This window comes from Gamsiella multidivaricata, assembly GCF_025024155.1.
Source record: "Gamsiella multidivaricata strain RSA 2152 chromosome Unknown BC939scaffold_37, whole genome shotgun sequence".
Lineage (NCBI taxonomy): Eukaryota > Fungi > Mortierellomycota > Mortierellomycetes > Mortierellales > Mortierellaceae > Gamsiella > Gamsiella multidivaricata.
In genome coordinates this window covers 191,323-212,742 of record NW_026251745.1, presented here as the reverse complement: position 1 = coordinate 212,742, position 21,420 = coordinate 191,323, and the positions used below count along the sequence as shown (strand labels likewise).

At 49.5% G+C, this 21,420-nt stretch overlaps 8 protein-coding genes across 8 annotated transcripts; 3 read left to right on the top strand and 5 right to left on the bottom strand.

The window, feature by feature from the left end:
• Window positions 1-2,580: 2,580 nt before the first annotated feature.
• Window positions 2,581-4,378, bottom strand: BC939DRAFT_177109 (uncharacterized protein). The gene is made up of 3 exons (XM_051550419.1): window positions 4,278-4,378; window positions 3,923-4,211; window positions 2,581-3,833 (listed from the first exon to the last, which is right to left on the bottom strand). The coding sequence occupies exons 2-3, from the start codon at window positions 4,106-4,108 to the stop codon at window positions 2,688-2,690; spliced, it is 1,332 nt and encodes a 443-aa protein (XP_051411671.1). The 5' UTR covers window positions 4,109-4,211; window positions 4,278-4,378; the 3' UTR covers window positions 2,581-2,687.
• Window positions 4,379-5,732: 1,354 nt separating this feature from the next.
• Window positions 5,733-7,233, bottom strand: BC939DRAFT_177100 (uncharacterized protein). The gene is made up of 2 exons (XM_051550418.1): window positions 6,303-7,233; window positions 5,733-6,208 (listed from the first exon to the last, which is right to left on the bottom strand). Exons 1-2 carry the CDS (start codon window positions 6,968-6,970, stop codon window positions 5,980-5,982), a joined length of 897 nt encoding a protein of 298 aa, XP_051411670.1. The 5' UTR covers window positions 6,971-7,233; the 3' UTR covers window positions 5,733-5,979.
• Window positions 7,234-7,924: 691 nt separating this feature from the next.
• On the bottom strand, window positions 7,925-9,406 carry BC939DRAFT_177030 (uncharacterized protein). Its single transcript, XM_051550416.1, has 2 exons — window positions 8,560-9,406; window positions 7,925-8,447 (listed from the first exon to the last, which is right to left on the bottom strand). Exons 1-2 carry the CDS (start codon window positions 9,173-9,175, stop codon window positions 8,125-8,127), a joined length of 939 nt encoding a protein of 312 aa, XP_051411669.1. The 5' UTR covers window positions 9,176-9,406; the 3' UTR covers window positions 7,925-8,124.
• A 119-nt stretch (window positions 9,407-9,525) lies between these two features.
• Window positions 9,526-10,297, top strand: BC939DRAFT_453321 (uncharacterized protein). The gene is made up of 2 exons (XM_051555913.1): window positions 9,526-10,076; window positions 10,146-10,297. The coding sequence occupies exon 1, from the start codon at window positions 9,638-9,640 to the stop codon at window positions 9,917-9,919; it is 282 nt and encodes a 93-aa protein (XP_051411668.1). The 5' UTR covers window positions 9,526-9,637; the 3' UTR covers window positions 9,920-10,076; window positions 10,146-10,297.
• A 63-nt stretch (window positions 10,298-10,360) lies between these two features.
• Window positions 10,361-11,758, top strand: BC939DRAFT_177097 (uncharacterized protein). Its single transcript, XM_051550417.1, has 3 exons — window positions 10,361-10,908; window positions 11,038-11,316; window positions 11,497-11,758. The coding sequence occupies exons 1-3, from the start codon at window positions 10,606-10,608 to the stop codon at window positions 11,740-11,742; spliced, it is 828 nt and encodes a 275-aa protein (XP_051411667.1). The 5' UTR covers window positions 10,361-10,605; the 3' UTR covers window positions 11,743-11,758.
• Window positions 11,759-12,260: 502 nt separating this feature from the next.
• On the bottom strand, window positions 12,261-13,716 carry BC939DRAFT_176974 (uncharacterized protein). Its single transcript, XM_051550415.1, has 2 exons — window positions 12,371-13,716; window positions 12,261-12,268 (listed from the first exon to the last, which is right to left on the bottom strand). The coding sequence occupies exon 1, from the start codon at window positions 13,573-13,575 to the stop codon at window positions 12,607-12,609; it is 969 nt and encodes a 322-aa protein (XP_051411666.1). The 5' UTR covers window positions 13,576-13,716; the 3' UTR covers window positions 12,261-12,268; window positions 12,371-12,606.
• A 197-nt stretch (window positions 13,717-13,913) lies between these two features.
• On the top strand, window positions 13,914-15,661 carry BC939DRAFT_453310 (uncharacterized protein). Its single transcript, XM_051555912.1, has 3 exons — window positions 13,914-15,060; window positions 15,081-15,444; window positions 15,587-15,661. Exons 1-2 carry the CDS (start codon window positions 14,050-14,052, stop codon window positions 15,168-15,170), a joined length of 1,101 nt encoding a protein of 366 aa, XP_051411665.1. The 5' UTR covers window positions 13,914-14,049; the 3' UTR covers window positions 15,171-15,444; window positions 15,587-15,661.
• Window positions 15,662-16,812: 1,151 nt separating this feature from the next.
• On the bottom strand, window positions 16,813-21,007 carry BC939DRAFT_503690 (uncharacterized protein; the record flags this gene model as incomplete). The annotated part of the gene is made up of 2 exons (XM_051560430.1): window positions 16,813-19,536; window positions 19,703-21,007. The coding sequence occupies 2 exons, from the start codon at window positions 21,005-21,007 to the stop codon at window positions 16,813-16,815; spliced, it is 4,029 nt and encodes a 1,342-aa protein (XP_051411664.1).
• Between the last annotated feature and the right edge of the window lie 413 nt (window positions 21,008-21,420).

Sequence of the window (21,420 nt, the reverse complement as noted above, 5' to 3'; positions counted from 1 at the left end):
ATGCTGGACATCTCTCAGCTCCATTGCCAGGTCCGGCTTGTCGTCCTTCTTGTTCTGTACAATGGTGGGGGAGTCAACGCTATTCAGGACAGAATTAGTACCGATCACTATCGACATTCACGTCCACTGCATGTCCAGCTTCCTTCACGACTTCAAACACATTCATACACATACTTACTAATTGAAGTAAATCCCGTTGCTGGGGTCCTGCAGGGAAACCTCACAAATAGGCTGGATGTAGGCGGCTATGCCGGCAGACTCGGAGTATGACTTTTTGCCCTCGCTATTTTCTTTGGGCAGTCTCTTGCAAAGACTCCTTGACATCGACATGCTGCCAATACTTGAGGTCCTGGAGGACGTTGTGACCGAAGGAACGGAATTGTAGTGGCGACGAATCGGATATTGTTGAGAGCCCAAGGTTTATGATTAGAGTTTTCAAAGTTTAATCTGATTAGATGTAGTGATTCCTTCGCACTGCTGAAAGTTGTTGCGGGCATGCGCACGAACTGCCTTCTGGTAGGTGAGGAATCCCGTCCCTACATCAATGTTATCGAGCATTGCAATCTTCTTCACGTTTCCCTCGCCAATTTCCTGGGAGTCCTCGCTATCCGCCTCGTCCTCTGTTTCCTCATCCCCGCCCTCTGTTTCCTCATCCCCGCCCTCTGTTTCCTCACCCTCGTCAGCTCACTCGACTTCATGCCGTGGATTCTCCTCTGCATGCTCACTTGTTGTAGTGGCTTGAATATAATCCTACGCTTATCCTGACATCTCCTTCCTGAATACTTGCCACTATTTGTCCGTATCTGCCTTGCTTAGAAAAGGTCATCCTGACTCTGAATAAGCATAGGTCCACGACAGGAGATCTGCAAGTCGCTTGAGAGTTGTTCTTGACGGAAGGTCTGAAAGGCGGTGACGATGCAGGGTTACTCGGTACGTTGATTGAGTGCTGCGGAATGGCTCAAGGCTGACATCTCGGGTTTGACGATGTCCTTTGTTATTGGCCCAGAATGCTGTGCTATGGCCTGCGCGATGTGCGCCTGGTGGAGAAGAACTGATGTAGAAGAGCCAGGAAGCCGCTGTCGAATCATGTTTCGATTGCCTTCATCGCTGTCATCGAGGGAGCGATTCGATGATATCTTGTAACTTGCTGTCGAATGGAAGTGTACACCAGTTAGTCTACTATCGACACTATCGCATGATCAATTTTGGCGTTGATAAGTCAGAGTAATATAACATACTTGGAAGATGGAGTGATCGATCTCATCGAGGTGGTCATTGGCCTCCTTCTCCACCGACTGCATGACCCTTGCTGTGATGCGGTTCACCATGATAGCAGTCTGGGCCTTGGCCTCTTTCTCTGACTTTCCTACCTCTTGCTTGAGTCTGTGTGTACCCCGATACTGCTTCATGGTTCCATTTTCCCTATCGGTGGTGTACTTCTCCTTCAGCAACGTCAGCGATTCCCCTGTTGGTGCATCTGAATCCTTGGCCAAAGCTGTTAAGCAGCTCAACCAAATATTGCACGCATCTGCTTCTGACAATTCGGGGACGCTGTCGAAGAAGTCAAAGTGGTCGACCGTTGACGGATCCGGATGTTGCACGAGGAAGGCTTGGAGCTTGTGGTGATTTTGAGTGTGAGAATGCGGTCCAGAAGGGTTAGAAAGAAGAGAAGAAGCGAAAGGGATAAGAGAACAGCAAGGAAGTGACACGGGAGAAGAGGTGATGGCAAGAGACCAGCGAAGTGGTGAACAGAGGAGTAAAGCCAGAATAGCGACAGAGAAAGGAGCAGTAGAGGTGATGGTGAGGAAGAAAGAAAGAAAGAAGGGATGTGTCAGAGAGCGAAGACGAGAGGTTCAACACAAATGTCGTGTATCATGTGTATTGCCACCATTTTTGCTTTGAAGCAACCGCATGAAGCTACGCGAACAATGCTGCCCGGCTTAGCGCTCTGGGGATTAGCCGCCAGTTCTGTTCGATATGCACTGCGTCCCTGGCATGGTGAGCTTCCACGGCATAATCCGCCTCTTCGCATTCCTCAAATATGTGGACCCTAAGGCAGCGAGCATTTTCGAGACTCGGATAGTTTTAGGCCGCATTCTCTTATGAAAACGCGGCCTAAAAACCATTTTCAACTGTACCATCGCTGGTCCTTTGTTTTGTGTCGCGGACTCTAATAAAAAAATAAAAAAAAAAAAGAAGAAAAACGAAACGAAGCGAACGATGCGGACCAAATTATGAATGCTCATGCGGAATGGTCAAAGATCAGGAGAATAGTAGCTCGAAGAAGCGGGAAACATTTCTTCATCAATTGATGCATTTTTCGACACTCTTCTATTCCCACATGCTGGAAGCATATTACAGGGATTTCATTCCAAAAAAAAAAAAAAAAAAAAAAAAAAAAAAGCTTTGCCCCTGACCAACTCAAATAGGCCACCTCGCCTGCGCATCCGACCAGCATTCATGCTTCGTTGAAACCGATTCCTGAGAGTATTACATTCGGTTCACAGAAGATTTATTATAAAAATTATCTAAGAAACACATTACGAATAAAAAATAAAATAAGAAAAAAAAAAACCACAACCTCTCATTCATCAATTATGTTACGAGGGATAAAGAGAGGGATAAAGGCCAAGCGAGGCACACGTAGGCGATTAAACCAAAAACGCACTCGTCCTCGTCAACTTTTTTCACTGCGAAGGCCGAGTGCTCCTCGGGACTGGCGGTACTTCCGTAACCGAGAGCGAAGACGATCTTGTACGAGACCCCAACGCCTGGGTCGTACCATTGGGTGACCCAAAGCTCTGTGTCGACGGCGAAGCTGAGCCAGCCATGCCCACCTCGTCCGAGAATGAAGAGATGATGTTCGGTCGTGGATGTGACGAGAACCGGATTTCATGCTGCAGCTGGATTTCATAGCCGCCTGATGGCGCCGTTGCAACCACAGTGGGAAGGTATCCTGCATACGGTTGCTGCTGCTGCTGCTGTTGTTGTTGTTGTTGTTGTTGTTGTTGTTGTTGTTGTTGTTGTTGTTGTTGTTGTTGTTGGTATTGTTGCTGTTGCTGTTGCTGTTGTTGTTGTTGTTGTTGTTGTTGTTGTTGCGTGGGCCCGGGGTAAATCCCTGTATAGGTTGTCATTGATGGAGCTGCAGTTCCTGAAAGAGCATACCACTGTTGCTGCTGCTCTTGGCCCACAATAACTGATGCAGGCGCCAGCAACCCAGCGTTGTAAGGGGTATAGACCTGCTGTTGCTGATATTGCATTTGCGGCTCCGTGTATCCACTCTGCTCTTCAAACGACGTCTTGCCGCCGCCACCACCCGATCCAGATGTCTGGACCGTCTCGTACTTCGTATCCTTCTTCAAGCGACGCATGAAGAACATGAACACAAACACTGCAGCAGCAATCGCCGCCAGTCCCCCGACGACGCATCCGATAACAAGTCCCTTCGAAGGCGTGTCGGATGAGTCCGACGAGTCCGTTGGAACGAAAGAAGTCGAGTTCCCGGAGGAAGGGCTTGGGGTCGAGGGATTCGGGTTCACTCCAAGCGTGTCTGTGACGTTGATCGTATACTTGACATCCATCCACTGTCCGACATTTGGTCCGTTGAGGGCCACAGAGGAGACGAGGGTGTTGTTTTTGACGTCTATCCTCTCAAAGTACGCAAACGCAGGCGAGCCATTGAGTCCTCCGACGGGTTGCCAGAAGTACGCCCTCGTTTCGTCAAAGAAGGTGTTGATATACGTGCTCATGTTGACCGGAGGCTGGAATTTCGCATCCGTGATATTAGCAACGTTGATGATGGTGATCGAATCCGTAGTATCTACCTCAAAGTCCTGTATGAGAAATCCGATAAATGGTGCTTAGGACAGAAATCTTTCGAATGACGAATACAGTGCTTCCGACAGAACATCGCGCGTCTTACATAGCGTTGTACGATATAGTAGTTATCGGCAAAGAACCCAGCCAACAGAGGACTAAGGCCTGTGTTGTTAAAAGGCCCGTACCCCGTCAGATTTGTAGGGAGTGCGGGGGCGATATTTGTGCTGTTGAACGGGATAGTGATAAGGCTGATGGTCTTCGATGGGAGCGAGTTTACTGCCAACAACATCAGAATGCCATTGTAGTAATCGGCAAAGCGGATGTAGTACTGGGCGTAACCCTATTAAGAGTAAAATAAGGATCCGATTACCTGGGTGTCAATCCCAAATAACCTGTAGTCTCAAATTACTGACTTGATCTCAATCAAGCCCAAAACATGGCACGCGCCGCAGACTTACGAATGCCCAGGAAGGGCCTGCTTCGAGCTGCATCGTTGCGTTGTCCAGGACACCAAAAAACACATTGCCGGTGTTATAGTCAACCCATAGGTGGATCACGACATTGGCACCCATAGAGTCCTTGACTGTGAACAAAAGTGCCACGAGCGATTTTTTGTCCCAAATGTAGGGAATACCCATATCGATATTCTTCCATCCACCAAGCCCTGTACTGGTACCGTTGACGTTGACTGAAAACGAAGGACTGAACTGGACACCACCCAAGGTCGGCGCCGCCTCAGGCGACTTGATAATATTGACATCTATATGCGTGAACACGCCCTATCTCCAGTCAATTCCACATAGATGGCGATAAAATACAGGATTAGAGGACTAGAGGACTAGAGGGCTTTTTTTTTTTTTTTTTTTTTTTTCAATGGTCAATCAACTTGAGAGACCTATTTACATTTTTATCGACATAGCACGTCGGACTGTAGAATTTCGAGATGTCGTAGACTGCTCCAATCTGTGCAGTGGAAACGACAGACCAACCAATGTCGGTGAGCGTAGCAGGGTCTTTATTGGTTTTAATGAGAATAACCAAGGGTTTTTGCTCTGCTACGGGCAAGGCGTAGTTAGTTCCTGTCAGGATTCCGTATATGGTGTGCTCGTCCGAGGCCAGACAGTAAGGTGTTACATAACCCATCGCTTTTCAGCCCCACGACGCCAAAAAAAAAAAAAAAAAAAAAAAAAAAAGAAGTAGGGATCGAATGAGGAATGAAGAGATGGAGAGGAGTCGAGAGGAGAGGAGGCAGAGCAGGCAGGGGACGAAGAGATAAAAAAAAGAGGAAGTCCGCTTATGTTGTATGGGCTCCCCTGTTTTTTTGTGAAGCGTGGGCAAACTGGGCTATGCAAATGCGGCGCGCAGTCTGTCTTTCCTCAAAATGAATAATGGTTCACAAGGATGCACTCTTTCCATGAATCCTGTTGCTGCTTCCGCTGCTGCTAGCATCTATCAGTCAAGTTGCATGGCTACATCGCTGCGCGATCCCTCCTCCTCCTCTCCCTCCCCTCAAGTGCACACATGTACAAGTATACCCCAAGCATTTGGATTGAGCTGACTTTTAGCGGGTGAGGATCTGTATCTGGGCGAAGCCCTGGACCAGCGAATGAGCGCCCTGAATCCTCAGCCCACGTGGAATAAAGGCATTCAAATAAAAGTGAAACCATTAAGCTATTGCGGTTGAAGGCCAGTGTGCGACTTTGTAAAAGGTCGGATTTTTGGCATCAAATGCGAAAGGACACGCGCAGAACTGACTATTTCTCGAGACAAAACACGTTCAGAAATAACATTCATACAAGGCCTCAAGGCATAGTCAAATGTGTTCGAGCGTGAGGACCATTGCGGAGTAATTGTTTGAATCATCATTGGACATTTCAAGCCAAGCTCGTTTAACATCCAGGTAAAAAATAAAAAAATAAAAAAAAAGAAAGAAAGAAAAAAAGGAAAAAGAACACGAATAACCACGCTGAGCTGCTCATCTGATTTAGGAGGATGACCCTGCATACATGACTCAAATGCAGGTCTATGATGGATAAGTGTCTATTACAGCAAATGCGAGTGGAGCGCATCAGGTACGCCTGAATTAATGAGATTGGTGCCGATTATTAAGGTAGATTATATGTATCGAAACGAAGGTTGAATGATGTGGATTGTCATAGCTCACTCGATGCCGAGATGGACCCTGATAAATTCCGTGATGGACGGGAGTATCCGTTCTGCAATGCCGAGAACAATGCTCAGATCATTTGGATCTATTCCCAGTTGCTGAAAGATTGCCTGCGCTGATTGGGGTGTCGGTCTCGATCCATCCTCGCCTCTGGGTGAATCCTGGTCTGTCAATCTGTTTCTTAATTTCTTCTGCTGCTCAGACTGTTCCATGAGGTCGACACTATAATTTGGAGAAAATAGCTTATGGTCAACATCCAAATATTGGGCTATTTACGAGTGATTTTGATCAGTCGGCAAGGCACAGGCAACCTTACCCTTCATTCTTGACAAACTTGACTAGCATCAAGGCCCGTTTGACTAGACCTCGTCTCCATTGACGGACATAGCCCTCCCGCATCTCGATAGGCAGCGCTACGACGCACCGTACAAGATTTTCAATCATTGGGGCAGCGATTTGGACTGGCCGAACAACTTTCTGGCCCTTCCATTCCACACTTGTCCAGCTGTTTTCTCGCTTTGCGCCCCAGAATCCGCCTGCGTCCGACCCAGGATTTTTTTGAAAGCTTTGTGGGGGTATTGACCCCTGGTATAGGTATCCTGCCTGGTTTGACGCGTTCCAGGCTGTCACTCTGCTGATTGTCCCATCAACCACACATCTCACTTGTTCTTTCCGGTAGTCGGACCTCAGGATCGAGTACTTTGGGAGCCTCTCTGTCTGCTCCACTTTGCACCGCACAGTATCGACAATCGTCGTTGGAAAAGGCGACGTGAGAATATGATATAGGCGGTTGTTCTTGTCTGATTTCCGAGACGATTGTCCATTCTCTCCATCAACACCCGTTCCTGTATGCGACTGCTTTCCTATGCTCGGGGTGTAGATCCCCTGTAGAAACAAATCTGGAAGGTAGCGGTGCTGCTTCCGTGCATGGCATGATTTGGCTCTGTCTTCTGCTGATAGGAACAATGCCAGCGTATTGATCATCTAAATCGATGTAGCACAAAGGGCTCGCATTAGTCATGGACAGACTTTTCACGTACCAGCGCAGGAAGTTTGGGAAGAAATGTGAATTTCATTAACCGCGCGTACCATGTTCATGATAGTAATGTTGTTGCCGACGACCACCGTGGACGAGTTTGTTTGCAGGTGCGAAGTGATGGCCCGATTGATAAATTCACGTCCAAAGACCTGATCACCTTCCCTTCCTAGAGCTATATGACTGGCCTAAATGAATTGGCGGGGAAGTGCGTGGGTTAGGACCTGATTGCCGTCGAGCGGTAGAAGGAAATTTAGTGTAATAGCATGGCACCGGTGCTGTACCTTGGCGCCTTCGATAGCCATCGCTACTGCCTCCATTGTCATAATATCTTCCACAAAGGGTACCAAATGTTCCTCTGCAAACATGTCCAGAGCAACGTTCAGACGCTATGAAAGACGAACCAATGAAATTCTTGTCAGACGCAGTCATTTTAAAAATACCCGAATTAACAAATTCCACGCGAACATTCGAAAACTCTTACAAGTCCTGACCGCATGCCGCGGAGAACCTCGATAAGCGCGGGCGCGTGATCTGACATGATCCCAATAAAGCTTGAGAAGTTTTGCAGGTAAACCAGGGGTACGACAAAGCTCAGAACAAACTTAGTAGACATGGCAAGGGTCCCAGTCGTGGTTCCTAAAGTTGTGCTGCCATAGGAGCAACTGTCCGCCATGGAAGGGTTGGCGCAATATAGATACGACATGGCAATAAGGCCTATGAATAAAAAAAATAACCACACAGTGGGGAAGTCGTGTGGAATGGGCGTAAGTACTCTGCATCCAGGTGGCATGAACAGACGAGTCGGGTATCTAGGTACCAGGCAAAGTGTACCTTCTTCCTGTAGGACCACCATCTTGGGCTCAATTGCATCAGTGGTGCGCATTACCTCTCCGTTCAAGATTTGCTTAGCCAAGAGGTTCAGTGTTGACTCGTCGGGACAGCCCACCCGCGGGGTCCACGTCTATGTTTGTGCGACGTTACGATGTTCATATAAACACAACAGTGATAATAGAGTTGGATGGGGGTGAGGGTTCAAGGGGAGGGGGAGCAGGCCAAAATATATAAAGAGAGAAGGGTAAGTAATGATAATCAGATTACATCAGGGACCAGCATTAAGGAGCGATGCATGTACCTGCTCTATCCGGGGTCCAACGAGGTTAGACCAATAGATAGACATGACTGCTAGGAAGAAGCCATTGTCAGGGAGACAGTGAGATCGGTTTTCCATCGCTGTGGGTGTCGCTGGCAACGATATTGATTCAAAGGGTGTGGTCTGTGACATCCCAGATCCTATTGATTCGACGTCGCGATCCTTATGTGCGGAAACAGGTGCTGAGGCGATAGAGAGCGTCGACGACAATGGTGGAGCAAGGATAGTGAATTTGGACGCCAGTTGTTGGGTCGAGGCCTTCTTTCTAGGACCTAGGCATTCATAGGAAAGAACGAACCGACACATAAACAAAGATCGCGTCAGGAATGGTTCTTTCATAGTAAAGTGCAAAAAAAAAAGACGATGGTCCACGATCCTCCTTACCTCCACTCGAGATTGGTGCGCCCTCTTCGGCAGCCACGCTTTGCAGGGCCAGGAGAGCCCTACGGCCAGCCTCAGCACCCATAGATGTGGCAACCTTGGATGATCCTGAGGTACTGGGTGGTCCTTTGCTGGACTTTGTAACCTTGCTGGAAGGTTTCCCTGAAGGATGACCATCATCGTATTCCCATAAGCCCAGGATGGTCCCATGACTCTTCTCCTCCTTGGGCGTGACAAGGTACGGGAGCACGGGCAGACCCTTGTGTTTTGAGAGTGTGGAAGGATTGGACGACACAGGATCTGATACTGATGGCTTCGAGGTCCCAGAAGCAGGCGGGCCAGGCGTTGCAGGGACGAGGTTGAGCATTGGGGGCGAGGAAGTTGGGCAGGCCTTTGTGTTTACTTGGAGCTGAAGCTGAGTCGCCATCAAGGCAGGGAACTGGGCCTGTGCAGATGCAATGGCGCCAGGAGGAAGACTCTGAGGTGGAAGGCTGCGAGTCTTCGTACTGGTGGTTGGGGTGGTTGTGATGGTCGAGTTCATGTTACTGGAGATTGCTGTTGATGTCGCTGTCTCTGTCGGACTATCTTGCCCTGGGGGGTCTTCTCCATGGCCTGACATTCATGAGAGAAGTGCAGAGTAGCTGGGAAGAGGGAATGATCAACGAAACAAGAGGGAGGATGCGGATGATTCAGAAAGGGGAGGAAAGAAAAGGCGGTGTGTGTGTGTGTGCAAATACGAATCTGAAGGTGATGCAGCAGAAGTCAGGTAGGCGAGAAAAGAAAAAGAAAAAAAAAAACGCGATGTGTCTAATGCATCCTAGGGAAAGCAGCCCACTCCACTGCCCTGTCCCTGTGGTGTTCCTGTTCCGGTAAGGTTCCTGTTCCTGTCCCTGACCTGGATGTGCTCTCCCTCCCTCAGCTGTTCTTTTTCTGTTTTCAACGCTCCTTCCCAACCATCCTTTGAGGGGGCAAAGGCGTGTCCTCCTCACACGACCATGTCCACCTTTTACTAGGAAACAGCACTCTTTTTGCCCGACGACATTTGGCATATCCGAAGAGTCATCCATACCCCCCCCCTCCAATGCTGCCGCCACTACCGCTCACATGTTACCTCATCTGGTCTCCTTCCAGAGCATGCGTCAGACCCCACACACACACACACACTGAGACAGAGCCGATTTTCAGAAATAATGCTCTCCCGGGAAGAGAACATGGTCAAACCTCATGCAGAAAAGAAACGTCGCACGGTAGCCATAATTTGACTGGGCAGGGACTGGGGGGTACAGGCACCTTGTTCCTCTCTTTCAATCAAAAAAATACGCATCCACTGTGCAGCACACATCCCATTATCCAATTTATCTAATGCGAAATAAAAAGTGCGCTTCGACCTCGCGCTACAAACACGACCAATCTCATCACCTTGCTCCTTATCCGCTGTTACCAACACAACGCGTTCATTTGAGTCTAGTTTTGCTACAAGTACACGTTTCAATAAACGTTCTTGGACGCGTTTTTTTCATGTACGTTCCTTGACACGTCTTTATGCAAAACGAATCCTTGGCTCCTTCATCACTAACCAATGACATAAGAGGAAGTAAGTGCCATGCGCCAAATGAAAGGACATACGTCAATTGACAAATGCATACATGCATAGGAACAAACGGCGCCAAGTTAGACTGGGATATAACACAAACAAATACGCCCAAATCTCGAAGGCGTGACAAAAAAAAAAAAAGCGAGCGGCGCGTTGATCGCTTAGCGGGAACGGTACTGACATCTAATGACCTCAGTCTTTTCTTCTTAGCAGAAGAAGCTAATCGTTTCTGTTTTAGTGGAACACCAATTGAGTTTTTTTTTTTGACAAGACGCGCCACCAAAAAAAGACAATTCATTCTGTTCTGTTCGCTGTTTGTTCACTAAACCTCTTCAAGCTATAAAAGCAACCGCCATCCTTACCAATCCTCTCTCCCCCAATCAACTCTCTCTCTCTCTCTCTCTCTCTCTCTCTCTGGCTCCCCCAAAAACCACCGATCAAAAGAATAACCAACCATGACCGCAGAATCCCAGAGTCGCATCAAGGTCTCCTACCAGTCCACCAAGAATCTTGCCAACTCCGTTGAGAGGTCCCGCTTCTTGGAAGAGACCGATAATAAAGACCTGACCTTCAAGTTCCAGTACTGGGACATTGCGTCCTGTGGGTCCACCAGCCGCGACCTCCTGGCCTATGCTAAGGCGCATCATCAGATCAAGTATGATCTCGAGTCGCCTACATCTGAGGATTGGGACGCGGGCAAGGTCCCCACATCTTTCTCGTACTTGCCCATGTTGAAGATCGTCGGACCTCAACAGCAGGTATGAACGTAATAGCAACACGAGCATTTCGAGCACGCGAAGAATTTGACTTCATTGTGGGAGGGGGAGTTATCCTCGGTAACTTCGTTTTAAATTGAAATATACCTTTTTTTTTTTTTTATTACACAGGAGGTCGACATCTCCGAGAACATGGTCATCGACATGTATCTAGCCGAGCGATTCGGACTAATGGGTGACAACAAATGGGAGCACCTCACGATCCAATCTTTTTACTCCAACATCCAATACCTTCGCGAGCGCTGCTTCTCGGAACTGGCATACGTGCCCCAAGATAAACTCCGAAAGACTAGGGACTTATTCCTCACGATTACCTTGAGAAAGTTCCTGGAAGACCATGCCTTCCACCTGAGGGAGAATGGAAACAACGGGCATTACATCGGTAACAAGGTAATGGATCTTGTTAGCAACAACTACAAAAAAAAAAAAAAACATACGCGTCTTTTTTCTCATGACCCTTGCTTATCTTTTTGTCACATCGTATTATGACCTTTTTGAAATACTCCTCCTCCTCTCCTCCTTCTCCTCACACATTTGCCTAATATGACTCCTTTTTATTGCCGTCTCTAGCTCACGCTCGCCGATATCCATCTGGCGAATATCATCCATTACTTCGGGACCTTGCCCTGGGCCAAGCTGGTGATCGAAGATCACTTCAAGAAGTATGAACCCGTCTGGAAGGTCAAGGAGACCGTCGACAAGGAGCCCTCGTTGGCTGCTTGGAGGCAGACAGAGCAGTACAGGACCTACGAGAGAAACTCTGTCAAATGGTACGCCGACAGGGTCGTGCCCGGTGACGAGCCTCGCGAAGACTAAATCCTCCCTCCCTCCCTCCCCTAACGCGAATTTTATGTCCTGAAGTGTCCTCTCGCGAAATAAACAAAAGTATGAATAATTGGAACGAAAAAAAGAAATCGGCTAGGGTTACTGCACGGCTTTCTCGGGGGGGGGGGGGGGGGGGGGGGGGGGTGCCCCCCTCTTGCAAGAGCGTAGATTGATTTGTGGTTCTTGCTCGTGTTCTTGTTCTTGCTCTTGTTCTTGTTCTTGTTCTTGTTCTTGTTCTTGTTCATATCCATGTGTGGGCGTTTGATTACGATCACTATCAGGGCTAGTGTCAGGAGGAATCTGCAAGCTTGACTATAAAGACATGTAGCACAAACATTTTGTACTATGAAGCATCAGGCAGTAACAACAACAACCCCGATGATGGGATTGTGGTTCATTTTAGCAGGACCCTTCACAGGGAAAGCCGCCCATGATTCAACCCTGCTCACTTGTGTCTGGTCTTGATCGCCACCTCCGGACTCATACCAAAGGAGCTGATGGTCACCAAATGAGGTGTCTATGGGGGATCCAGCGTAACGTACACTGTGAGCACTGTTTGTCCACTCAACCTTTTCGCAAACAAGAAACATTACACGCGATCAGGAACGATACAACGAACGAATATCATTAGTGAGAATAGCTGTGGAGTGGAGCTTTGGGCAAGTGCTTCAATTCTTCCCTTTCAGTGATTTCAAAAAAAAAAAACTCTTCTTGCAGAAGTTCATCTGCTCAACCCTTTTTTCAAACACCATGTCCTGCATTTCTCAGCATAATTCTTCCACTGGCAAATTTCAAATAGCTCCGCCCACACTTGAAGAATATCTTCATTAATCAATACAAAATCAAAGACACCTATTATCCATAAGAACTCTTTGCAAGGTCAATAAGTTCATTCAAATTCTTTAACGTCTTGAACATCTCCTCCTTCAGCTTGTCGTCTTCATCATTGAGTGGTTGGCTTCGTCGCCGGTGAGAAGGAAGTGAGTTGTGTCGGACAGATTGTGCTGTAACTCTCTGTGGACTGCGAGCCATAATAGAGGATGAAGACAGGCTGGAGCTGGAAGCGGTAGATGCCGTCCTCATGTTATTCATGGTCTCCTCTCTTGATAAGTATCCTTCGAACTGATCAAAGCTGGACGAAAGAAGATCGTCCACCCCAGTCTGATTCTGTTCCCTTTGTCTCTCCTCAAATGCCGTCTCCAACGCAACAAGTTCTTTAACCAGAGTATCGATTTGACTCTCTGCCTCCTTCTTTTGAAACTCGCCTTTGACCTCTCTATATCTCTTCTCGCAGACGTGATTGGTTGCATACTTCAAATCTTGACCTCCAGTGTGCCTCAGCTCCGCCGCAACAATTGCCCATGCCTCAGCCCTGCTGTCAAACTTGACAAACGGTGGGAACTTGAGCATCGCTTGCAGTAGCAGAACTGTGTTGTGCTCGAAATCGCTGCTTCGTGAAACGAGACCAAAACGAATAGTTCGCTTGGGGGTTGGTTCGCCGTAATCAGCTTGCTCCAAGGCCGCCATTGCTGTCTGCGGAGGGGGCGTCGACTGCGAAGGAGGCGTTGGTGGTTGAGGAAGCGTCGGCTGTTGAGGCAGAAAGTGGCGAGCTGAAGGGTGTTGAAGTGAGCTTGGCTGGGATACATTCTGCTGTGGGTATGGGGTCTGGGGAAGGTTCGAGGTAGAGTTCGGTTGATGTGGAAGCAGCGGGTGTTGTTGTGAAGGGTGGGAGGAGGATACTGCGGGTGGTGTATAGCTCATGGTGGATGCAATGTAGGATGTCGAGGAAGCAAGCACCGTTACACCGCCGAACTGTTTAATCATAACGCCCGATTCGAAGAAGACGTGACCGCTTCGTACATCGGGGCAATTGCCTATGTAAACTTGTACGACTGAAAAGTGAAAAGTAAAAAGTAAACTTGTCGCTTACACGTATTCAGGCCACAAGTAAATTCACCTTCGGCAAAAGTTATCCAATCGTTGACGATATTATCTTTTTGATGTTTTCTCCAAATCAAAGTGAAAAACGAAAGTGAATCTCTCCTTTCTTCCACTTCTCCCCTGCCTCTTACCTCACCCGCATGTTTTCCAAACAACAATCACAGCACCAATGATCCGTTTCCCTACTACTCAGCGCCCGCCGAACCACTTCTGTCTGCTCATCATCAGTTCTCCTTTTCGAACGGGCAGCAGACTCTTTACAGCTCGTCCCACTTTGTCCAGCCTCATCGGTACGCACATTCTTCGGAATCTTGCCGCTTCATTCACTCCATCGGACAGTCGTCTAAGGTGCACGACATGAATAGTTTGCGAGCCAACCAGCCACCTTTCACTCGTTCTCAGTCAATCATGCCAAACACCATGCAGCAGTTATCCCTGCCCCTTCTACTTCCTACGCCGTCCGCACAAGCTGCACGCCCCACAACATCCGCCTCGCAACCTGCTCGCCTTTCGCCCACGCCAGATCCTCGAATTGAAGCTGATACGTCTATCAAAGCCAAGCGCGCCAAGACCTTTTGGAACACATTGGGCATGGAGACATTCTTGGACTGGATAACCGATCCTTACAATCACGAGAGACTCAACAAGAAACATCCAGTGGCTAGTCAGAGAGCAATCGACCTATATGGCGAGATCAGCAAGGCTGTTTACGATAAACACAGGGTGACTTGGGATAACAACCATGTGAAGTACAGGATCATCAATGCAAGGAAGAAGTACGACGCTGCCAAAGCACTATCGGAGATCACTGGAGGAGAGACGGGAGACGTTGATGCGCTTCGCAAGGAAATGCTCGTCTTATGCCCTCCCTTTGATCGACTTGATGCAGTATGGGGAGGTACGTTGGCAAGGGATCCTCCTCCTCCAAGAGAGACATGCAACCGTAGAGATGAGGAATACTACAACAGAGAGTCTTCTCCAGAAGTAATAGAAATGGATGAGGATGAAGATAATCAAACTACTGCTGTCCAGGATGATAGCGATGTGAGGGCCACGCCAGCGAAGAGAGGTGCAGCGCACGCCAGGACAGCAGGAAAGCGTCGAAAGGGTGACGACGGCCTACCAGACTCCTTCCAGGCGACCCTTGATGCGATAAGAGGAGCGTTCATCAACGCTGGAAATACCAACACAAACGCGGGCGACAATGCAAGTAATGTCACTCTAGGCTGGGCAGAGTTGATACGCAAGCAGGAGGAGATGTTGGCAAAGAGCCGAGAAGACCTCGAAGAGGAAAAGAGAAGCATCAAAATGGAGAAGGAGACAGAGAGGAACGAACTAAAACGATTAAGAGAGGAATTCAAACAGGAGGTGGCAGAATTCAAGCGGAGGTGGCGGCATTCACAAAGGAGAGAACTGACTATCTTGCCAGGCGCGAGAAGGATGGGAGTCGGGTAGTGGTGGAGACTATGAAGTTATAATCGGTGGCAATGCGCTTCAATGGTCAATGGTGTCTAAGCACCAATCTCTTTATTTTCTCTCTTCTCTCCACCCCTTGCTGCCTCTCATTCTGTTCCTCTGCTTCTTTTGGTATTTGCTGATCATCTTCTCGAAGTCGCGCTGCTATATCCCTAACGACCGTTTCATCTACGATCTCTTCCTGAGCATTCCTGCGAATAAAGTTGTGCAACACCATGCAAGCTACGATCCACTGGGATGCCTTGCGAATGTCTCTCTTGGAGTCGATGCATGTTGGTAGGTTGTGTAGCGATTGGAATTTGCGCTTTAGCATGCCAAAAGCATGCTCGATCTTGACGCGGGCAATACCATGAAGCGCGTTGAAGACCTCTTGGTCACCGGTAGCATTCTTGTATCGGGGAATAACTGTGGTGGTCAGGGCATAGGCGGCATCTGCAAGCAGATACTCTTTTCTTCGAAAGAACTCGTCCTTTTTTTTGTAAAGCGAAGTGTTCTTGTACGCCGTGGAGTCATGCATTGATCCGATGTAGCCGGTGGACGCGTAGGTAAAGCAACCTATATGATCACAGACGGCAGTTGCACCCATTGCATACCTGTATTTACGCGTGTTCCAGGTCTTAGTCTCGTACTTCGGAGCCATAGCGAATGGAAAAGGAACGCCATCCACGGCTCCAATGCAGTTTGGAAAACCCTTCTCCTTTCTGAACCATCGGCTTATTTCCGCCCGCCTCTGATGGTCCGACCAAATCACAAAGTTCTCCGCCAGCGCGTCAGTAGCCTCGATGCACCGCCAGGTATAATCATGAACGGACCCCTCACTGACACCGAAAAATCCACGCGGCCTTCTTTATCGATGTACCTTTGGTGCCAAGGCGAAACAGTGTGATGTTGAGCCGCAGCTTGATGTTCGATCACCCATCCTCGTCGTCGTAATCCCTTTCCACCAAGCCGTAATGTCCAGCGATCAGCTCTGCCATGTCTTGGAATTCGACAGGTGTTAAGCGTATGACGGCCTTGAAGTCGTTATCACTGTACTCATCGAGTAGCCTTCTCAAATCTGCCGAAGTTGGTCTGCGGCCCCTAGGTATTAGGTACCGGTGTTGATATAGGTGCGTAACCAGCAAGGCATATACCTCGACCTGAAGGATGTTGACCGGAAGGGAGTGCTCCATGCGAACGAGTGCTGCACCCGCATGCCAAGAAGAACTCCTGAAGGCAGGCGCTGATGAGTCGTTGTCTGAGTGTTGGTCGAGCCCGAGGCATATCTTGAGGCGTGTGAACGAAGAATAACGAGGAAGTAAACTTTGAATGCTGCTGACTGATCTCAACGCCATTATCATCCATCTTCACCAATTCACTTATTTACTTCAATTCGCGCTTGAATGGTACTCATGGTCGTCGCGGGAATAACGTGTTGGATTGGCCACTCGATTATTTGTTTTTTTTTTTTCAACTGGAAAATGATGAAGCAGAAGAAACAGAATCAGACAGATATCTTTTATTACAATTTGTGCGCGTTCAGAAATGTGCGCTGTTGTTACATAACCATGATTATACAAAAGAGAGAAAGAAAAAAAAAAAAAAAAAAAAAAAAGAGAGAGAGAGAGAGAGAGAAAAATCAGAGCTGAAAAGAACCCGCACTCACTACTCAAACGAAACCCCGAACGGGACTAACCACTCCCCATCCAACTCCACAACAACCCTGCCCGGTCCACGCGTTTCCACCAGATGGATCGTCAGTCGCTGATCCCGTCCCGGTTGAATCACTCCAAAGCTCGGTGTCACCGTGATCCCCGCTGGCCGCAGGATCTCGAAATGCATCTTGCGCCGCGATCGATTGAACAGCGTCACAAACGACTGCACCTCGCCCGCGACACTGGCCGAGAACCTCAACTCCTTCGGTCGAATCTGTGCTGGACAGCTACTGTCGCTGCCATCCCTCGATGGTGGACGTTCAGACAGAATCAAACTCCCATCGTGCGCCTGTCGGAAATGATGGGCGTACTGATTCGAACCAAGCTGTTGCTGCTGTTGCTGTTGCTGTTGTTGCTGAGGCTGCTCCTGCTGGTAGTACCGCGGATGTTGTTGTTGCTGCTGCTGCTGTTGATGCTGCTGTCGACCGTGATGATGGTAGTTCCCATGAACCTGAGTAGGGTATGGATACTTTTGATCATACGCAAGCTCGTCCGAGAACTCCTCACTCTGTCCGCTGCTTCCACTGTGATGGCGATCTTCGTACCCGCTGTACTTTTGTGACATTGGCGAAAGAGGTTGAGACTGTTGGCGATGCAGAGATGCGCGGCCAGATGCGTACGACAGCGTCCGGTGATGGCTGGGTTCGGGTTCAAGCGAGCGACTAGGCTTAGGCGGATGCGACGCCGCGTTCGGTGCCTGTCCCTTCCTGTTGGCGGATGATGATGTCTTGTGCTGACTCGAGCTCAATCCAGCATCTGTGGTCGACGAATGCATCACGTTCCGGTTCAGCTTGCCCAGAATATCGCCAAAGAATCGTCTTCGGGAAGGTGGTGGCGACAGCCTGTTGTCTGGACCGCTGCCATCATTGCTATCAAAAGAGTCGCCCTTTCCATGCTGCGGTCTGGAATCACCTCTGTATTTCCCTTCTAATGAATTGCGTCTCGATGTCTCGCCACGTTCCCGACCTACTGGCCGCTTAGAAGTCGACATCCGTGCCGAGGCCCCCAGTGGAGACGTAAATGTTGATCCAGGTTGGTCCTGATGAATCTCCTCTCGAAGCTCCACAATATCCTGTCGAATCTTTGCGAGCTGCTTGCACGACTCTTCCAGTGTTGGCACAAGGCGGTCTCCATGAGCCCCGTACAACGAAGAGCGCTTCGAGCTGACGCCTGAAGATCGCGGTGAGCGAGGTGAAAGAGGTGATGTTGGCGCACTAGAGTCCCGCTCACGCTCTCGCTCTCGTTCACGTTCGCGTTCCCATTCACGTTCCCGCTCCCGCTCCCGTTCTCTCTCGCTCGATCGACGGTGTCCTTGTTGCTCATTAGACTTCTTGGACTCACGGGATTCACGGGGCTCAGATGTGCGGACGGTCAGTTTGCGTGGCGTAATTGAACGTCGCTCCTGCTCGGCGAGTGCATCCTCTGCAGCTCTCCTCTCCTGCTCTGCTTCTTCTGCCTCGATCTCCTCCAGCTCGCGCTGAAGTTGCTTTTTCCTGTCGTGGGATGAGCGGCGCACAAGCTCCCCTGCTCTTTCCTTTGGACTCGATGTCCCCTCCCTGACAGGCGTCTTGCCACGGACAGAGCCCCTGTTGACCGAGTGTACTGAGTGTCGAAGCAGCTCCTCAGAGGATATATCCCGGCCGACCTGCTCATACACGGAACTGCGAAGGCCATTAGGACGTGCAGTGCCGATAGGGCTCGCCGTCCTAGAAACAACCGGCGAGCGTTCAACAGCAGTAGTGTAAACGCTCGTCGGTCGGACTTTCGACGCAGCTGTGCTCAAACTCCGAGTTGGCGTGCTGGTCCTGTATCCCGCAGAGTCCCTTCCATCAGTCGGTATCGAAGGAGAGCTGGCTGTAGAACTTGTTGCCGATGGCACACCAGTGGGCAGCAAAGACTTGTGTGCCAGTCTCGAAGCTGGAAGAGTCGAAGAACGGGCTACGTTGGTGTTAGCTGCAGCCACTGGGGCTATGGATCGTGCAGATGTCGGTTGAACATTCGGCCTTGTCGGCATAGTGGACGATCGTGCTGCTGAGGGGGCTATCGAACTAATCCGAGAAATTCCAGAAACCGGTGTAGCAGCGCCATCCACAGACGTTGTGGGCGCATTTTCGACCTTAAGCATCTGAGTCAACACGTCAATGTCATTGTCGGGCATAGTCCTCGTTGGCACCTTAGTGGGGGGCTTCAACATCGAAGCTCTAGGTGCCTGTGCACCAAGTTGACTCAACTGTTTCTCCCTCATGAGCTCTTTGGCAATCTTGGCCGCAAAGATAGCCCCTGGACTCTCCTCTGGCTGTGAATCATACTCTGGCTCGTTATAAAGCCCATCTAGGATGCTGCCAGATGGCTTTGTCGGTTTGGATATCGAAGCCTGTGCTGCACTAGGTATTGGGCTCCCTCGCTTGGCAGCGACTTGTGGCATGCGAAGACCTGTCGCCGGTGCGTGTGCTTTCGGCGTCGACGGTGCTATAAGTTGCTGTCGTTCAGGCTGGGCCGGCGGAGGAGGTGAAGCGGGCGCTGGAATACTAGGACTCGACTTTGGTGTTGGCAATCGGGTGACAATGTTGGATTGCAGAGCCAGGGGTACCTTTTGTTTGATGGCCGAGCCTGGCACAGGCAACCTGGAGCCAGGCGGAGGAGCAAGCACGCGTGGTTTCCTTGGGATGTTGTTCTATTTCAATGGAAGGAAAGAAACCACAGGGTCCATGAGCACTCCAGTTTTACATAATCCTCCAGAGAAAGAACAAACAAAAACAATGAGCAAATGCAAGAGAGCAGGCTCCCACATGAACAAAACAAACTACACGGGGGCACCCTGAAGTTGTTATGGTCCTTACCCCCAAGATCATGCCGTTGCCGCCATTCAGGTCCAGCATCGCATAGAACTGCTCCTCCTCCTCGTCGGCCTCTTCGTCCTCGTCGTCGAAAAAGTCATCTCCTCCGTCTTCATCCTCCTCGTCTTCCTGGTAGAGGTCTCCAGAGTCCTGGTATCCCATCAGGCCAGTGACATCGCTGCCAGAACGCTCGCTATCGATGGCTCCCCTGGGTCCAAACAATGCCTCGTACTCGCGCTTCAATGCCAGGGCTGTTGACGACAGATCGGATTCGCCCTCCTCCCTGATCAAACTCCCTTCATGTTCATCGTCATACTGATGAGGCTCCTGTCGCTCCCATTGTGATCCTGTGCCGGTGATGGACGAGATCTTGAAGTCGTGTGTCTCGTGTAAGGGCCCGAGGATGTCTGTTGGTTTGAGATTCGCTATGAGATGCTCCCGCCGAATTTCCTCGTCCCTATTGTCGTCCTCACCCTCGACAAAGAGATCTTCGAGTACGAGATCGCGCGAGATGAGCTGCTGGCCTGATTGAGGTGGGGTGTTGCGATGAGACTGGTGGCGGTTATGGGTGATGTTGAGGGAAGGTAGTTCTGATAGCTCTGCAATGGTAGACAGACGGGCGTGGCCGCCTATAGGTTCGTCGTCGTGGTAATGCTGAGACGAATAGGAACTGTTGTTTGTACCGCGGGGGTTCTGGTACTGCTGCTGTATCCGCTGCTCTTGTTCTTTCTCCTGCTGTAGCTGTTGCCGGAATTCTTCTTGTTGCTGTTGTAGCTGAGCGAGTTCGTGTTCGTATATGAGCTGTCGTTCTTCCTCGTTCAGATACTCTGCATCAGCCTCCATTGCTGGGTACCATGCGTTCTCGACCTCCAGATACCTTGACCCCAGGTCGTCCTGGTGTTCCAGGTCATAAGAATCGAATCGCTGTTGTTGCTGTTGTTGTCGTGCATGATGAATTGGCTGTTGCTGCTGCTCTTGTTGCTCCTGTTGCTGCTGTTGCTGTTCCAGCTGCAGGTGTTGCTGTAGTTGCTGCTGACGCATGGATGGTTCCTGGAAGGATACAGAGTCGATGGAGTAGTCCTGCATGTCCTCGGTCCCGGAGAGGAGCGAGGTATTGGACATATCATCGTTGGGGAGGATGGCGGATACGTCGCACTCGAATGGCTCGATAGGCTGGTCAAAGGAGTCATTGTAGAGGGGTCTGCTGCTGCTGCTGCTTTCGCCCTTGCGGTGGTGATGATGGTAAGTATTACTACTGGTATTGGTATGGGTGTTATTATTATTACTATTAATATTATTATTAGACATTGCTGGAGAGGAAGAAGGAGTCAGGCGCTGTTGTCGGTTGTTGTTGTTGCTGCTCATACGACATAAGCAGTGCGGTGGATATGAGTGCTCAAAAGTATGTGTGTTTGTGTGGGGAAGGCGGGATGGGTGTGTGTATCAATTGAGAAGGATATATTAAAGAGAAGAAGGGAGGGATAGATGAGCAAAATATTATGGTATGGGGTAGTGGTGGGAGAACAAGAAGGAGCTGTTGCTGGTGTTGTTGCTATTGTGTACAGCAGTATGAGGAAGTTGACGAGTAAGATGAATGATAGGAACTGAGGGTGGGTGGGGTGCTTTGCTGGTGTGATGAAAGAGAGGATGTGAAAAGGGATGGGGGAAGGAAGCAGGAGGATTGGATTTAGCGATGGGAGTGGTGATGAGAGTGAGAGGGA

Excerpts from the sequence above, each read along its gene's own strand:
- BC939DRAFT_177097 (XM_051550417.1), top strand. The coding sequence starts at position 10,606 with ATGACCGCAGAATCCCAGAGTCGCATCAAGGTCTCCTACCAGTCCACC. Across the intron at positions 10,909-11,037 it reads TCGTCGGACCTCAACAGCAG|GAGGTCGACATCTCCGAGAA; the intron begins GTATGAACGTAA and ends TTTATTACACAG. Across the intron at positions 11,317-11,496 it reads GGCATTACATCGGTAACAAG|CTCACGCTCGCCGATATCCA; the intron begins GTAATGGATCTT and ends TGCCGTCTCTAG.
- BC939DRAFT_453310 (XM_051555912.1), top strand. The coding sequence starts at position 14,050 with ATGAATAGTTTGCGAGCCAACCAGCCACCTTTCACTCGTTCTCAGTCA.
- BC939DRAFT_177030 (XM_051550416.1), bottom strand. The coding sequence starts at position 9,175 with ATGTCAGGCCATGGAGAAGACCCCCCAGGGCAAGATAGTCCGACAGAG. Across the intron at positions 8,448-8,559 it reads CGCACCAATCTCGAGTGGAG|GTCCTAGAAAGAAGGCCTCG; the intron begins GTAAGGAGGATC and ends ATGAATGCCTAG.
- BC939DRAFT_177100 (XM_051550418.1), bottom strand. The coding sequence starts at position 6,970 with ATGATCAATACGCTGGCATTGTTCCTATCAGCAGAAGACAGAGCCAAA. Across the intron at positions 6,209-6,302 it reads AAGTTTGTCAAGAATGAAGG|TGTCGACCTCATGGAACAGT; the intron begins GTAAGGTTGCCT and ends TCCAAATTATAG.
- BC939DRAFT_177109 (XM_051550419.1), bottom strand. The coding sequence starts at position 4,108 with ATGTTGTTGGCAGTAAACTCGCTCCCATCGAAGACCATCAGCCTTATC. Across the intron at positions 3,834-3,922 it reads ACTATATCGTACAACGCTAT|GACTTTGAGGTAGATACTAC; the intron begins GTAAGACGCGCG and ends TTTCTCATACAG.
- BC939DRAFT_176974 (XM_051550415.1), bottom strand. The coding sequence starts at position 13,575 with ATGATTAAACAGTTCGGCGGTGTAACGGTGCTTGCTTCCTCGACATCC.
- BC939DRAFT_453321 (XM_051555913.1), top strand. The coding sequence starts at position 9,638 with ATGCTGCCGCCACTACCGCTCACATGTTACCTCATCTGGTCTCCTTCC.